Raw genomic sequence first — 17,634 nt, 5'->3', positions numbered from 1 at the left:
TTTCCCTAAAAGAGGAAAAAAAAAAATACATAGGATTATAGATGGTTTTTATATACACAATACAATTCTCCCAATTCCCCCAAACCTGCAGGGAAAACTGGAATGACACCAAGGTCCAACAGTCCCCTTATAAAACCACATTCAAATTCACTATAGATCCAGATTATTAATTAGACTGCACACACTCCTAAATGTCAGTTCTCTAAACATGTCAGATTTTTTTTCATCAAGATCAATAAACTATTCTCTGAGAAATCAAATGTTGGAAAAACACCTAACCCCCCCAATGTTTTAAGTGGGGAAAAAAAAAACCTGGCTCTACCTTCTGTTCAAAAATCAACAGCACAGAGTGGGAGGTCGGCTTTTTTTTAATAATCCTCTTTTATCAATAAGCCAGCCTACATGTATCAAACATGGTGCATTATTTCACAATGTAGCCTAGAGGGTGAAACAGTGAAATGAAATGATGAATGATCTTACGGGGAACTTGGTTATGTTGGCTCCAGCCTTCGGCCATTTAACTGCTCCCTGCTGTAAGATGTGGCATTTTAATTTTTCATATTTATGCCTTGACAGGATTTGATGTATTTGAGATTATATTTCATCTGACACCAGGCGTGCAGCGAACCTCTGCATGTTTCTAAATATTTGTGCACCACGCACCCACTGATCTTTACCAGCTTTTGTTTTGTTGTGTTTTATGTTTTGTTCTTGGAGAGTTAACCAGCCTGACCTTGAAGGTTGAGCTCCAGGGCTTATTTGTCTCTTAAACAGAGACTGTTTTTTTTCCAATCTGTTGTCTAATGGTCTCCTCTGCAAATGAGTCACAGTCGGCCCTGAGTCGCATACACCGCACTGCATAAAGCATTTAACTCCAAAGCGTTGATCCCACCTGCGCTGAAAGAGAAGACACAAACAAATACATATACACTATAGTTTGCTGTGCTGTGCTATGGAACCGCTCTGCATGTGTAACACGGGGATGTAAAAGAAGAAAAACACCAATGGCGTGCTCGGCCTGTAGCTCCTGACATGACATTAATCTAACAACGGTCTTTTTCATGGGAGTAAAGAGGGGAAATCAATAGATGGACCACCTGTTCGCTCAAACAGCACAATGAAAAATGAAGCAGTGAATTTTTCCTGCCTTGGGGCACCATAGGGAGATCTTTTCTAATAATATATTAGGGTGTCACCAAGGTTAGATTAATTATACATGAATTACAAATCATACCTGGGAAGGGTACGCGTTTGCACACAGTGCCGCGGATGTATGAAGTGATGGAGTGAGTGTACTGAGAGTGCAGTACATTTCAGAACAGCTCCAGAAGCACTGGAAGCATATTTGCATCAGAGAGTTAAGTTTACAGCGAGGGTCAAGACATGGAGATGATGCGGAGCTGAAAGCCTGTTACGCTGAACTTTAACAAAAGCCCTTGCAGACACACAAACCACCAGCAAATAAGGAAAACATATTTACTGGTTTAACAACACGTATACACTGTAAACTGAAAAACACAGTCGTCAGCTTTGCCACACATAAGGCATAACAAAATGTGCTGGTAATACAAGAAATACAGTCGCGCATAGTAAATACAACCTAATCCTGAAAATACCACTCAAATACACTGAGGGTATAGACAAACGCGTCTGAAAAACAGAAAATAAAACATGAAAACTAATGAACACCCCTGACTGAGCGAGTCGAGGTTTGTGGAGCATGGAATTACTGAAGTCAGGGGTGGGAATGGAGTGGCTGGTAAAGGCTGTATGCAATAATATCTGAAGAATGATGTGTGTTTATGATGTGTAACTCGCAACAGCCGTCATAGCGACAGTAATATATGGACACAATCGGCGTTAATGTATATTTACCAGCTATTTGTTTGGTTCCACTCTGCTGTTGAATGACTGTATTATCAGATGTTTGCCAGAATTAGGTCAATGTGAAAAGGAAACGTCGAGCATATTCAGATACAGACATTGGGCTGTGTGGCTGTCATTGGAAATAACAACTTGAAGGGCACTTGGAGTTTAAATACCTCTGCCAAGGCTAAAAATGTCCTATATTTCAGATCAGCTCCGAAATTGAATGAGTTCTTCCTTGGATAATGCTCCAACCCTCCACAGAATTTCTTGGAAATCATTTTCTGCAAAATCAAACAGATAAACAAATGCAACTTAAAACTAGAATGGTACTTAGTAGAGTGTATCCCTCCGCCAACAGTCCCCTTATTTAAATTTACTAGATCCAGATTTTTATTTTTTTCATCAAGAACCATGAATTATTCAACAAAATCAACTACAATGTTGGAAGAACCCTCATCTCGCGATGTTAAAGAAAGTGAAAAAACAAAATCCCTTGATCTGGATCCGCACTAAACTTCTCCCATAACCCATGTTGCCTCCTTCCAGCAAGATTCATGGAAATCTGTTCAGTAGTGTTTGTGTAATGCTGCTGACTAACAGACAAGCAAACACCGATGAAAACCTCGCCTCCTTGTCAGAGGTAATAAATACGATCTATCTATATTTACTGACCCATAATCCTCTCTCCATTCCGGTAATATGTGAAACACCGAGTTTCATGTGAAACCCACTGTAGTGATTTTGCGACACTCAATTCTTCTTGAAATGGATTTTTGTAGGGTGTTCAAATGGAAGAAATAAGGTGGATGGTGATGTGAGTGAGATAATCATCATGTGTTACAGACGGGTTTACCTGTTAAACACAAGGCACTGCGGTAGCACAGTGGTACAGAATAAAGAAAGAAAATAGGAGTAAATTTGTGCTGCTGGGATAAAAAAATCTAAGACCTGCACACACAAACTTATTTTGTGTAGTTTTCTTGTCTCGCCTCAGTATCTTGTTGTCTGGGGAAATCATGCCAAACATGACTTTGTTTTTTCACCTGTTTGTGCTTAAATGGGACTTGGGAATGCAGAGCAGTTTTCTGCACTCGTGTTTGCACTCACTCTGCGCCTGAAACTGAGGAAAGGAGTGCTATAGACTGAATTGAGACAAAACAGTGGCTCGATAGATGTGGATTTCATGGGCTTTATGCTCTGTAGAGAAAACTGGAGGAAAATTATAAAGCTCAAATAATGTTTTGTTGTCTTTTAGCTTCCACCTGCTCCCTCTGGTCTTTTGCAAGCTGCCATTGATTACGGGTACTCATCATTTTCAAAAGTATCTTTACGCATTGTGCCGTAGAACAGTGCTGTTAATTGCTTTAAAAATCAACTCAAAACCTGGTTAAAATCGACTGCTTTCAGCATCATCTGTGGAAGAAGTTTACTCCAAACGAGTGGTTCTACATCACATCTCAATAACATCCTGTGAAATGAAGCGTGCAATCGAGTGACTCAAATCGCTTTTGGCAACATTTATGTTTTATTGGCTGCTTTGTACATGTTAAGTGATAATTGATCATTTGTTTGATAATCACGTTTTCCAAAGTGTGGTGTTAACAAGAGCGGGTCACATGAGCCAATCCCAGTGAGTAAATTAAGCCTTAGGGGGGGGCAGCTTAATTGGGTAATGTAGTTAATAACATCTGAAGGGTGATGAATGGCCAGTGCTCTTTCTTGCTGAGTTCTCAGACAACAAATTAGCTTCATTAAAGTCTGCAGTTAAAGGAACTCTGAAGGAAGCTGATTAACTCAAATTATCTGGATTGAGTCACTCTGTACCTGGTTCAGGCCTGTGGTACACATTAATGGATCCATGCTTATTTATGCGCTTATTTACTTTCACTATTTACATCTGTTGTCAGCACAGCCGACTGGGGCGGTGGGGGGGTCTCGTAATTTTCCTTTGAAAGAGAAAAAAGGATTTTAATTAAATCAACATCTAGGACCTTTTTCTTATTGCCAATTAACTTGTTTCAGTGACATGAAAGGCTTTTTCAATTTAAAGAGGCCCACGACAGTGAGATGATGGACAGGTCCAATTGCTACTTTTAGAATCATTTACTGATTTCGATCAGCACTATATGTGTCTGCTATGAAACGAAAGAACAAACGAAAATCATATATATATATATATATATATATATATATATATATATATATATATATATATATATATATATATATATATATATATATATATATATATATATATATATATATATATATATATATATATATATAATATATATATATATATAGTGCAATGCAGGTAAATGGTGCACTCTGATGGTTTGTGGATTATACCCAAACAACCTGAGCTTTGTTGAGAAATCTGAAGCGATGTTGTGGATGATTTAATATAATTGGGTGCAATGATTAAAAGAACACCATTCTCTTAGATCTCCCCACAGGAAAAGAGCCCATTCCTCCACCTCTCAGCTCATGACTGCCTCAGTGAGGACAGTCGCCCTGAGGAATGGGCCTGCTGTATTTCTTCAGCATCCTCCAGGAGTGGCAGCACACAAAAAGGAATGACACAGATTATGGGAGATTGATGAGAGTGATAAATACTCCCTCTTTTATGCCCCTCAAAACAGCTTTTCATCAGCTCCTCAGCCGTGTGTCCAAGTGATTGATGGCAGGACCGTTCGTTCTCCTTGTCCACTTCTCAAGCTGTTTATGCTCTGTTTCCCATCACAGATGCAGATCTACCTTTACAATTCAGATGACTTTGACAGTCTCAGCGCTGCCATCAAGGAAAGACGCATCATCGCTGCCATGGCCGTCTTCTTCGAGGTAAAGTACCATCAAGAATGGAGGTCACGACAACTATAAAAAGAAAATCATGATTACATAAAAACACCCACAGAACATTGCCCATAGACTTTATATAAAGATGGAAGCAGATCTCCACTTCCCCCCATTGTGCAAAATGAACCTAAACATAATTTGTTTGTTTGAGTCAGCACAGTAGTGATTGTGGTTTGGAGCTGCACTATCAAGATCCAGCCAATACACATGCTCAACCAACTGAGAGTCTGCCTTACCTGTCAATCCGGATGTTTTACCCCCTTTTTTAGCATCTAATAGAAACCAAATTTACCAAAAATGTAGGTAAATGGACAGAAACCCTCTTTAACAACATTTAATTTTAGGCTTACTTTAACTTTTTAGTTAGATCCATGTCCCAACAACTAATATGGAGGAGGCAGGATTTTTTACTTATACTGCAGCCAGCCCCCAGGGGATGAAACTAGATCTGGCTTCACTTTTGGGGAGCAGTCATGTGGTTCATCTTTAGATTCAGCCTAAGGCATAGACGGAGAGCAGGGCTCAAGTGATTGCAACGTCTGTGTGTTAAAATATATCACCAACTATCGTATGGAATGCAATGGGATTCTGTGTGTTCACCTCAAACTGAATTCTTATCACTTCGATGAGCTCCTGACTTTAAAAACAGAACCATCATCAGGAGAAAAAAAAACATGTTTCTTCAATGACCAAATACCAATAATATTCCAATCAACCTTAAGTGATTAGTTTTCTCAGATGAGATGCACTGATCTGAGGAAAACGTCTGTGTAATGGTTTTTCATTTAGTTGTTGGTAGTATTACCCAAAAGGAAAGTATCCTTTTTAATAGGCATATAAATATTTTTTTTCTAAACATGAACCACTTACTGCCAAATGCTACAATTAGTTAAGGAAACCAGGGAAATAAGTAAATCAATAGTGGATTGAAAGAAACTGAGGAAAAAGTAAAGTGCACCCTGAAAATACAACTATGAATCACACAGGGTGAAAAAGGATGTTGTTAAACAGCGAGGCAATTATGACTTGATGGGATAGTTGGGAATGTATTTGTCCAATTATGAAAAAGTTTAAATATTAATACGCTTTTTAGGTCACTAAAAGATAAATATTTATTAGAAATGATCCCTGACACCTTTATTGTGATAGGACATTTTCTTTTCACCTGGCTGCTGATTAGTTTTTTTGTTCTGTGGCACATTGCAGATTGCTTTCCCGAGATACTACAAATTGTCCCCTGAAGGTCTGTGCACATAAGCACTTAATGGACAAGAATGGTCCTAATTTCTGTTAACTGTAAAAACACCTCCGAGATTTATGAACCGTGGAAAAGCACACACCAGCAGCGATGACACTTTCAGGGTCCCTCTCCATGTTACTCTCTTTATTTCTATTAGCGCTATCTTTGCGATTGATGACAGGGGATCAATGCTCGCTTACTTTCAGCCTAATAGTATATAGACAAGGGTCGGATCTCGCCGAAGGGAGGCTGGAATGGGGACACAGGTGTTTGCAATGTAGGTCTACTCTTAGACAGTGATGAACCGTGTGTACGAGGACCTAAATGCCTCCGCTGGGTCCTGACAACCCTATTGGTTACTGCAATTAGTACCACCGTACACAATCCGCTGAATAGCAGTTTACAGTGTGAGGGTTTTTTAAGCGGACACACACACATTGGCTCAGATTTACCATTTCTAATCAATGAGAAGAGTTCTTCCTATGCTCCCCAAAGGCCTATTAATGGGCTCTAAGGTGTGCATATTATCCACATTCAGCATTCACTTCCACACGATTATTCTCCTCTGACTGACCTGAATTAATGTTGAGCAAGGGAAGATTGGTCCCCGCGTCCCACCACTGTTTTGTCCAGTTTCGTCTCTTAAGTAGGACATTGGGAATATTGCAAACATGTCGGACTTGGCAATATTTGTTAGTGTTCAGTCATTGCAAATAATTAAGAGCAGAGCGAACCGATAAGGAGGGAATCAGCACAGTGTAGCTGGCAGCCAAAAGGCCTTGGCGAGTTGTGGAGGTCACACTGGTTAGCAAGAGCTAAGAGCTACAGAAGGACACGAAGCCTTTGAAGTCGTCAGAGTCAATGTCTCGTAAAAATCAAAGCATCAAAAGCACAATTAGAGTGAACAGATTGAAAGCAGAGCCGTGATCAAATGAATGGCTTTATTAATGCTGCTGTGTACGCACAAGGATACTGTAGTCAAGGTAACTTCGTGAAACATGCTACAATCTGGATGATAACTACAGACACATGATAATGATTTGTTTTAACATGTGTTAAATACTGCTGTGTATTTGGTCGAGTAAGTGTCATTCACTTTTTTCTTTTTGTCTTGGATGATTTGTCGGGACACATACACAGTTTACATTCTAGTGCTGCAGTACAACAGCACCAACATGCTTTAAAATGAGGACTGAGGATTCACGGAGAGAAAATTGACTCAAAATTACCTGTTGGCTGAAATATTGAGCTTCCAACGTTGACGATAATCATGTTGCAAAGTGTACACGTTTTGCATTCACTCACTTCAGAGGATGAGCCACCGGCATCTGCCTTTTCCCAGCAGAATTGCACAACCCAGCAATAGCTTATGTAAGCTGTGTATAGTCATTTAGGGAATAAAATTAATTTACCATACATTTACGGTTCCATTTATTTAATGTCTTTTCTGTCCATTTAGAAAAGGGTCTTTCTCACGTTGGAATTAGGTGCGAATTCACCGAAAGCCCAAGCGATCTGTACACACAGGAAGCTCTTTAAAAGCTAAATACACATTTTTGAGCAAAGTAATGCACAAATCATTGTATGCATTTGTAAATCTCATTTTTAACATAAAGATCATGTAATACACATTTGGGACAGTTTTTTATACAAAATCTTACTATAATAATCTAACATAATAAATTTCAAAAGAACAGATGGTCTGTGCTAGATTATATTATATTTTAGAGACTTTGCCCTTTCTTCATCCAACCGCTGTATTTTGTTCATATTGATTGTCTTTAGTTATTATGTCTTTATTATTACAGTCTTGTAATCCCTTTTGTAATCTGCTGTCTCTGGACATTTCCTGCAGCTGGGACAAAAGGACAATCCAGCTGTGGACCCTATCATCCAGGGGCTGAAAGGAGTCGTGCATCATGGTAAGTAATGGGAAAAGTAGGATCCTTACAAATTCTATTTATTTATGTGGCCAGTGCATTTGCATATAATCTCCATAAATGTATGTTTTTGTTCTGCTCTGTTTATCTGAAGTGTTTTGTATTTCTTTATTTATTTTCCACAGATGCATTGCTTTTATCAAAACCAAAATCTCCTCCGCATGAAACATTGCTCTGGGGATTAAGTTCATGCGGAATACTCAAAAAAGAAATAATCCTCCAGTACAAAATCACTCAGATATTGCTGTTTTTGATGCTTTGGTTGATCCTCGAGGTAAATTCCTCATGACGGTCCTTCCTGCCTCTGTGGTACGAACACCGATGCTCTCTTTAATTCAAGCACACTGTGTTTTTTAAATATCAAATTAGTGTAAACACAAGATATGAGCTGAGTTGAACTGAAAAATTAGATAAATTTAGCAGGATACTGCCTCTCGCTCTCTAGTGTAGCTCCACAGTGGGAGACCACAGCTTCACTCACCGAGACAGAACTATTAATTACATCAGAGCCTCAATTAGACAACACTCAGATGTACATGTTCACTCTCATGGACTGTGGCTCCTGTAGAGGCTCATACTCACGTTTAAACTATTAATGTCTCGAGCTGCAGGTCATGGCACTTTTCTTCGTGGCATATTGTCTTAAATTACTGCTGCTTTGCTGGCTCCGCTGCATGCATGACTTATGCACAACATAAGCAGATGTTTTAACATGACTGTGTAATCCTTTACCGCTGCTTGGGACGCAGCAGCTCTGTTTACACGGACACATATGGCTTGTTTTACAACCCACCGCTGACGGCCTTTATGTGAGCACAATCATTTGCTGACAAGAACATGTGGATGAGGATATGGAGAGGCATAGTGTCACAGTTCTCGGAAAAGGGGGCATGTCTCAGGAGGCAGACGTAAAAGTTTAGTCTTTTCTTATGAAAAAGAAGAAAGATTCAAAAAAGAAAATCCTCACAGGCAAACAAAGTATAAAGGGTTGAGCTGAGACAAAATCTATAAACATGTTCAGGATCAAAAGGGGCAGGCGAAGAAGAGAGCGCTGGCAAGCTGAGGCACATGGCACAAAGACAGTCTGGCAGAGAGCAAGTGGTCAAGGACCAGTACATATAGGAGGGAACTAATGAGGGATTGGGGAACATGTGAGCAGGTGAGTGGGGAGGAGGTGCAGGTCAGGTGATAGTACTGGTGGCCGGCAGGTGGGAGTAGCAGGGTCTGAGTTGACATATGCACAAACAACTGAACTGAGTGAATGAAAGGGTGAAACCTCACTAAAGCTGGACTCAGGCAACTGTGGTTACAGAACCATTCTGAAATATCCCGAACTGCCCGCAGAATCATCTGGGCCGCCCTGATTTTTATCAAACATATTGTGGATTCAATATCAAACCAAAACAGCTAATAAGAGAGACTGGAGCCTCTGAGCGTGCTGCCAAGCAACGATGAACATTCTGAGGCTAACGTCCGCTAGCGTGCTATAACTGAAATTTTAAATCTCAACAGATGATTAGATAACCTGTGTTGGCTGTGTTTCTCCGACCATTATCTCATCCGGAATCGTTTAGCCTCCTGCTTTTATTTATTAACATTAGAGCAAGTTGTCACTACCTCTGGAACACTGACATTGTGAAGAGAAATGTTTATTCTCCAAAATGTTATTGAGGTAATTGCAATAAAGAAAATGGCCTGTTTTCTGATTGGCCTGGTGTCCGCTTGAGGGGCTTTTCACCGCTGGTTTTCATCTCACAGAGGTATTTAAGCTCCACTTTTCTTCTGTTATAAAACCCTGACAAAGGCAGGTTGCCAAAACGTGGGTTATGCTAGTTTATTTCATGAATCTCCATCAGTCTCTGAAAGTGGCTGAACTTTGTGCTGTGCAGATGCACAGATGTTTGTGCTAACTCCACAGTATCTCTCATCTCCCAGCTGAGAGCGAGCTCAGTGTGGGTGTGGTGGTGGTTTTTTGAACTCTCTTCCTGCTGGCTGCTAAATGCTCCTCGTCTCCTCCCCCGTTTGGGTGGTTGGTTTTCCACTAGCTCGTTATCCCACAGTCATCCATCCATCAGCATCTCGGCGGCCCACAAGCGATAGGGCACGTACACCGCCTGAAGACGGGGAGAAGAAAGGCTGTGAATACTGAATTTGACTCTGAGTACAGATGAGGCGCTGGGGCGAGCCCTCCAGTGCCTCAGTAATGCTATCAAATGCAAACCACACCCCGAACCTCTGTTTCTCTTTAGATAAGATCGTGAGCTGTGAGAGATTGGACTTGACGTAAATTCAGCTTTATTTGGATTTTTCACATCATATTTGAAGTAAAAAATAAATAAATAAAACAAGCTCACTTGCACGGCGTGGCGTGTTTGCAGGAGATAAAGGGATATTCGTCTGCATCACAATCTGCTGCTTGTTGTTATTATGTTTTACATGACCTCGCCTGGTTCTGATCACAGCGGATAGAACAGATCCGGTAATCATTCGGATCCGTCTTAATCCCCGTGGCCCACGCTGTGGTTGTTAACACGGAGAAGAGCACGCTACCACCAAGCCACAGATCAGCTTTCAGGGCATGGACATTTTATCAGCCTACCCTCCGTTTGCTCCTCTCTCAGCCCATCTGAGTACAGAGATCTGGCCAGAGTGATAACAACTGCTGAGGCTTTTAACTGCTTCCACCGTCGTTCCACTGGTGGAGGCTTCAGGAAAGCAGTAAAATTGCCACGGGGAGAGTGAAATGAAACGACCTTGTAAATGTTGGTGTAAATGTAAGATATGCAGGGTTTTTAGCAGAGCATTAAAGGGTGAAAGATGTGCTATTTTTGTGGCGGTACAGAAAGAAGTCTGTGATTTTTCCTCCGTGTGTATTGACACGTTTTTTGGTGCCGTGCTCTCCCCAGAAAAGGAGACCAACCTCAGATCTTTCGTCCTGAGGGATCTGCTGCCATCATCAGTGGACAGCTATTACCGATACACCGGCTCTCTGACCATACCTCCCTGCAGCAAGGTAGTGGAGTGGATCATCTTCTCCAGGCCTGTGTATCTGTCCTACTCACAGGTGCGTTCAGTTCCCACACACACACTCTCACACACACACATGCCCAGACAGGTACATTATCCACGCACAGTCAGATCCCATTCGCACATAGTCAGTGGATCACTTGCTGTCCTACAGCGCCGGCGCACAAGCAATTTTTCCCTTCATCTACCTCTCCTCTTTCTTCCCGTTACCCTTGTTCCTCCCCTGCTACTCTGCATATGAAACCATAACTGCCAATATAGGGGATGATTGAACGGGGAGGGGGGAGCCAATTAGTGGTATTTGAATGATAGTAAGTGTGAGACGGCTCTTATACATATATCATGCTGTGGGACTGAGACCGTGACTATAGGCTCTTCAATAGAATACTGCTGCACGTTGAGTTAAATGTTCCTCAATATCAGTTACTGCAGTTACAGTTTAACATATGTTTAATAAAAATGCTGCGTACTTACTTCAGCCACCTATGTGCTGGACAAAAAGCTTACCTCCAACTGGTTAAGCCATTGTGATTTTGAGATAACGTATGCCAAATCATGCCCCACGCTTTTTGCTGATCCCATATACAGTCCTTTGCTGCATCTTTTTACACATACAATTCTCGGGTTCCCCAGCTGCACATCCTCTCCGTCGTCGACAATTTGTAGGGCTCAGTGGAATTTCTATCAGCTTGCAGGAGGACAAATCTTTTGTTCCGAAATGACTCGTGCTGCAAGAATATTGACCACCGCTACAATGTTTGTGACGCTCGCAGATAGTCTTTATGAACCCATAATTCATTTCTCCAAGCACGCATAGGACACATTGATTCCACAGTGTCTGTAATGTGTAGTCATTACAGCACGCGGCAGGAGATCATTCATGGCAATCAATGGCCACAAATTTTGCCCCATTGAGAAGTTACAGGCCGGTAGGTAGCCAGGATGATGATTGAGGTCCGTGCCTGCTGGGGCCTGTGGTGTGAATGCCTCTTGCAAATACTGTGCTCTGGTTGTGAACAGTCAGCTACTGGCAAGTGGATACAAATGCAGTCCTGCATGATGTATTATATTCTACACACACACACACATATTGTAATAATAGCGCTTAAATTGGCTTCAAATATCTTTTCTCTGTTTCTTTTTTTCCAACTAGCTGGAGGCCTTTTACTCCATCTTTACAACAGAGCAACAGGACCATGTTAAGTCTGTGGAGTACCTAAGGAACAACTTCCGACCCCTGCAGGATCTGGACAACAGGAAAGTCTTTAAGTCAGCTGTGAAAGAAGCATGGCAGAGGGATTTGACTGAGGTCCTGAGGAGCCCTCACAGCACTGAGTCTTCAAGAGGTAACTTACATGTGATGCATATCATACATTGTTTGAGATTCTCCCTGTGGTTTGCACTATAGCACAGGGGATATAGGGCATTAAATCCAAGGAGCTACCCACTATTTTATTAGTTTTTAGAGTTTGCAGTAAAATGAGGTCACAAGTATTATGGTTAGGTCTGGAAAAGTATTATGTAATGTACACTGTCTGTAGGCCAAGGTTACGTCAGACATCAGCAAACATTGCATCCCATCCAAAAGCTTCCCAAAGTCATTCCCAAGCCCATCTACGTTTTCAAATTTGTCCAAACCGAATGTTTTCTAAGCCCCTAGCCCTTAGTTACTGTTCCCATGACTTTCAAGTTGTCCATTCTCACCCAGCACATATACGGTTTACCATGATAACTGACAGATTTATTACTGTGACGTCTTAGGAACCTTGAGTCCTTGATTTCAAACAGTGGGACATTTCATTAGTTATCGCGAACTAGCTAATTCAAGCTAACACTAGCATCGTGAGTCAGATGATGGCTTGTATTAAAACAATTGCATCCCGCCAAGGGGTCTTAAACAAAATGGAAGGATATTTGATGGCTACATAATGATATTACGTCTGAGGTTAAAGCTACATGCTAATAGCTACACAACTGCATCCCAACCATGATCGAATAAGACTTAGAATACTTAAGATATAACAAACTATTCCTCTCAACAGAACCTAAAGTTTGATAATTCCTTTTTTTAATGTAAATATTTCATAGTAATTCTTGTCTTAAGAAATCCTAATTGCTAATTGCTATTGTCCTTCTCTAATTGGTTTGATTTATTCAAGCTTTATATGGTAAGATTTGACCACATATTATCTTTCGCACCATTTTGTTTTTCAGAAAGCATATTTGGCTTTTTAGCAATATTTCATCATCTTGCTGCTCAATGGAGAACCCTTTATTTATTCTGAAATCAGTGGGTCGATTAACATAATTGGACTGAAGATGTTAATTCGTATTTTCCCTGTTGGTGGTGTAAAAAGCACCATATGCGTATAATGGTGTGATTAAAATCATTAAAGGTAATAATTTACATTCCTAGATATTTCTGTGTGAAGCCAGTCCAGTCAGAAGGGTGCCCATCATTCTGTCTTTGTTTCAACTCGTTCTTATATCAAAGTTAACGCCAAGCACAGATCTCACACAGGGCTTTATTATTTGAGCGTTTTTGTTCGTCTCGCTCTTTTATGCGCGCGTCTTGCAGCACTTGCTTGAACAGAGCAGAAACTATGGAGACTAATGAGGAAGGCTGCTGCTCCTTAAAGTGGTGTTGTTGGTGTCTAGTGCAGAGAATTGATTGGTAATGCCTGTGATGAAGTTGGAGCACCCTAACCGGGGCCGATCAGCAATCATCATTAATATGTGGCACAGCTAAAATAGACCCATGCAAATTAAGTTGTGAAATTGCTTTTGTGGCATTATGTCAGTGGGCAGAATGAATGTGGACCAGTATCGCTCCTCTTTTTTTCCTCCCCTCCCACATCCCCTCGTTCCAGCTCATTTTCTCTTTGTGTCTCACACATTTCTATTTCTCTCTCAAAATGTAAGAATTCATAGTAGATTGGGTGACGCTGGCAGTGAACAGTGTCAATCTTATCTTCAGGGGTGGTACCTGTCAACTCTCTCTGTGTGTGTGTGTGTGTGTGTGTGTGTGTGTGGGGGTGTGGGGGTGTGTGGGTGTGGTGGGTGGGGCAGGGGATTTTATCTGCGTGCAGTAAATGATGGCTTTTGATTGTAAATGCTAGGAGAGCCAGGGCCACACTTTGACTGACTGTTCCATCCCTGTGGCTTTTATTGCCACGAGGGTTGTTTGGATATTACAGATGCATAGCTAACCTTTCTGAGGTTAGCTATGCAGAGTACAGGTTGCAGGTTTTGTTTGCATGGGGCAGACTTTTTGTTTGGCGATAATGCCAAGAATACATGGGTCAATATTTTACTTCAGCGTTTGTGTGTTCTCTGAGGCTTTACATTGTTCTGCATGTGTAAAAACAAGCTCTGCAATCCGTCATACAAAAAATGTAGCCTTTATCTGACGAGATATGTTTAGAACTTGGTTTTTGGTGGTATTACTTTTATTCATTTACTCTGGGTTTTTTCTCAGTTACTAGTAGATAATAGTTAATCGCATCGTCAATATTTTTTCCTACGAAATGACAGAAAATAAATCCATGCTGATGGTTTACACTTGCTTCTTTTTTTCAACCTATTGTAGAAAGCTCAAATATACTGAATTACAGCGATATAAAAGAGATAAAAGCAGCCATTTCTCTCTGGTACCAAGGAAAGTTTGGAATATATGACTGAAAAGGCTTTAACAAATTATCTAAGCACTTGTCAGTTAATTTTCTTTCACTTAGCCAATAATTAACGCAGCATTATTAACACAGTCCAACATTGTAATTCTGTTCATCAGTGTTAAATCTGTGCTTGTAGTTCTAGCAACAATTACACGAACAAAATAAGTGCTGTACAAATAACTGTTGCAGTTGCCGCGTTGGTATTTAGCCCTCACATATAGAACTTGACTTCCTTGCAAAGCTCAGAAAATACCAGATATTTATGTTAAAACCAGCTTCATGTCTTCAGTTATGTTCTCAGTGAAATTCTTGTTTTCCCAACATTATTACAGTGTCTGCACACAGCTTCTTTAAAACAAGTTGCATATCCTCGAGAGGTTAGAAGCACCAGATCTGCTAATTGTTGACAGACAATTTATACCCTTTATGATAGAAGCTGCAAGGAGAAATAATCAAGCTCTGATATGAGCCATCATAGGCTGAGGTAAAAGTATAATTAGGCTTCTTTTAGGTTACAGTCGATGTATTCACACATAAATAATATAATTATCTCAAGTGCCACTACCATGTTGGGCACAGTTCTACTGATGAAACATTATGTACTATTCACTGTTTCATTCATACTGAAGTTCATGTTTTCAGTTGAACCTGAGTTGATGTGACAAAATCCCATTTGCATTCACATTTTGAACGGTTTGAGATGAGAGCTAATTAGTTTTGCTGCCAAACTGCCATTGTATTAAAATGTTTTTCTGAAACGAACAACGGCCTTAGATCAATGGCGTTTCCAATTAACACAGAGGCATCATGTTCACTCCTCGGTGGATCACATGTGAGAGCAGTTGTCCCAGTTATTCTGAACAAATGTTTACATTTTTGGCAGAAGTACAAATGGTACCAAGAGGTCTCCAGCAGCTGTTGATTTTAGTGTTGCCAGTTCACCGCTGCAGATGGTGACAGGGATGATGACTGTAATGATGCAGGCAGAGAAACCACCACGGCGTCTTCAGCTGTTATTAAATGACTGTTGAGTCAGTGGATTTGACAACAAACATCCGATGGGTTATAATGCGTTTCACACCTGTCACACCTCATCAACACCCCAGGATTTTCTCGCCATTGTGTTTTTCCCCCGTGTCCCTCTGACTGATTACCTTCCGCCCTGTCTCCCTTTCACATATCATGGTCCATAATTTGCACCATAGCTTCAATGTGCAAATAGGGAAAACTGTGATGACAATTTGTATTTGGCAGAAACCCTGTGAGAACATACTCAGTTGACACAGGATCCTGATTGCCGCTGCCCCGATGTGCTAAGAAGCCTGTCCAGTTTGTCCCTTACTCACACTGACATATCCCATATCCATGCTGCAGCCTACACTGCCACCTTGAGGCCGACTCTAAGGCTTTCTTCCATCCCCCTTTTCCTGCATCCTGTTTAATGTTGCACAGACAGGATCTTGCAAATTAGGTGTGGCCCGGGAAGTTGCAGTATTTGCACCACATGTTTGTCGCTACACTCTTGCGGTTAATGTTCTACCGGGAAGCGCTGTGACATGACAAAGACAAGTGTCCAGGCTGCTGATCTCTCCTGACACCTGTGGTCGTGCCTGACCCCAGTTCAGAAACCAGTGCGTGTTTTCATTGAGTCACTGTATTATCTTGACCTTTTAGTGGTTTCTCATGTGAAAATGTCTCTGAGTCACGTCAGCAGCAGGCAGTAATAACAGCTTGTTAAAAGGCAACCTGCATACTGCCCACACACATGAACCACTGTCCTCCCAACCGCAGCTTGAACCAGCTGAATTCAGACAGTGAAAAACGTTTATTTCCCTTTTTAAATCAGACATTTCTTTTTTTGCTCTCTCAGTGTGCAGCAGTGCCCCAGTGACCATGAAGATCAAGCCGCTGAACCAGACGGCACTGATGGTGAGCTGGGAACGCCCCCTGACTGTCTACCACCCACCCATCACCAGCTACACCGTCTCCTACAGCTGGGTGAAACGCGACGTTGCCAATGAAAATACCTTCACCAAGACCGGGGACCAGAGCATGGTGAGTGTCATCATCCGCTGCTTGCACGGGGCTCTGATTGGTTCGTAGAGGCACAGATGTAACTCACAGGATCACAGGGTGGCTGCTGCATCAGTGATTGTGTGTATAGGAGATGACAAGTTGTGATGAACTTTGCGTGCAGCTGCTTGTTGCCACGAGGGCCTGGCTGCTCCCCTGTCACTCACCTGTCTAAGAATAGACACACAGGCCTGTCTCACACACACCTCTGACATATGTGTAGTCTGATGACAAATACACCTTTTGTCAGTTTTCTGTCATTTATTTATGTATTTTCTTATAAATTCTTATCAATTTCTGAAGAAGATCTGTGAATAATGTAGGCTCTTTTTTATTTTAGCAATAGGAAAACCAATAATCCGTTAATAAATTCTGGTCTGGTTTCAAAGTAGAGGCAGCTGTTTCAACACAAACTGCCTTCTTTTAGAAACAAATGCATGCAACTGTGAAAGTGTGGTTCTTCTGATCTCTGTGTAGATTTTGACAACATTGATCATATAATTCTGCTCATCTGTCTTAAACATTAAGGTATCACTTTAAGTTTTTACCGTATCTCTTCACTGTCTCTGCAGAAATACATCCAACATCTGCAGGAGTTTACACTTAAAAGGCTGTTCTTTTTCACACGACATAATCCTTAGTAATCCAACATCCAGCTGTGCATCTCTTATAAAGCCCACCGACCCCTCCCCCCCCGCTGTCATGACAGTCTGCAGCTGCTTTCACACATGTGCTGAAAACTTGACATTTTGTAGATCTAACCTGGAGGAGTTGCATGTGTGAACACAAATGTCCAAATCTGTTGGATCAAAATTCAAGCCCCTTGTAAAAAAAAATGTGTGAGCAGGTCACTGTCATGCAGGAATCCACGCCACGCAGATGACTCTTCTAGTCTCTCTCCTGCCACGCCATTCGACGGTGCTGGTCTCCTGCACACTCTAGGTGGCCGTCACCC

General features: G+C 41.3%; 1 protein-coding gene across 1 annotated transcript in view; it reads left to right on the top strand.

The window, feature by feature from the left end:
- The window catches only part of ca16b (carbonic anhydrase XVI b), a 96,172-nt gene that overhangs the window by 58,132 nt on the left and 20,406 nt on the right, over nucleotides 1-17,634 (top strand). Inside the window, exons 5-9 of the mRNA XM_035152028.2 lie at nucleotides 4,615-4,710; nucleotides 7,821-7,887; nucleotides 10,812-10,969; nucleotides 12,086-12,278; nucleotides 16,477-16,661. Coding sequence (XP_035007919.1) covers nucleotides 4,615-4,710; nucleotides 7,821-7,887; nucleotides 10,812-10,969; nucleotides 12,086-12,278; nucleotides 16,477-16,661 — 699 coding nt within the window. The remainder of the gene's footprint in view (nucleotides 1-4,614; nucleotides 4,711-7,820; nucleotides 7,888-10,811; nucleotides 10,970-12,085; nucleotides 12,279-16,476; nucleotides 16,662-17,634) is intronic.

This window comes from Hippoglossus stenolepis, chromosome 3 (genome assembly GCF_022539355.2).
Source record: "Hippoglossus stenolepis isolate QCI-W04-F060 chromosome 3, HSTE1.2, whole genome shotgun sequence".
Classification (NCBI taxonomy): Eukaryota; Metazoa; Chordata; class Actinopteri; order Pleuronectiformes; family Pleuronectidae; genus Hippoglossus; species Hippoglossus stenolepis.
Note: the sequence above shows the minus strand (reverse complement) of the source record. Positions and strands in the feature narration are given on the sequence as shown.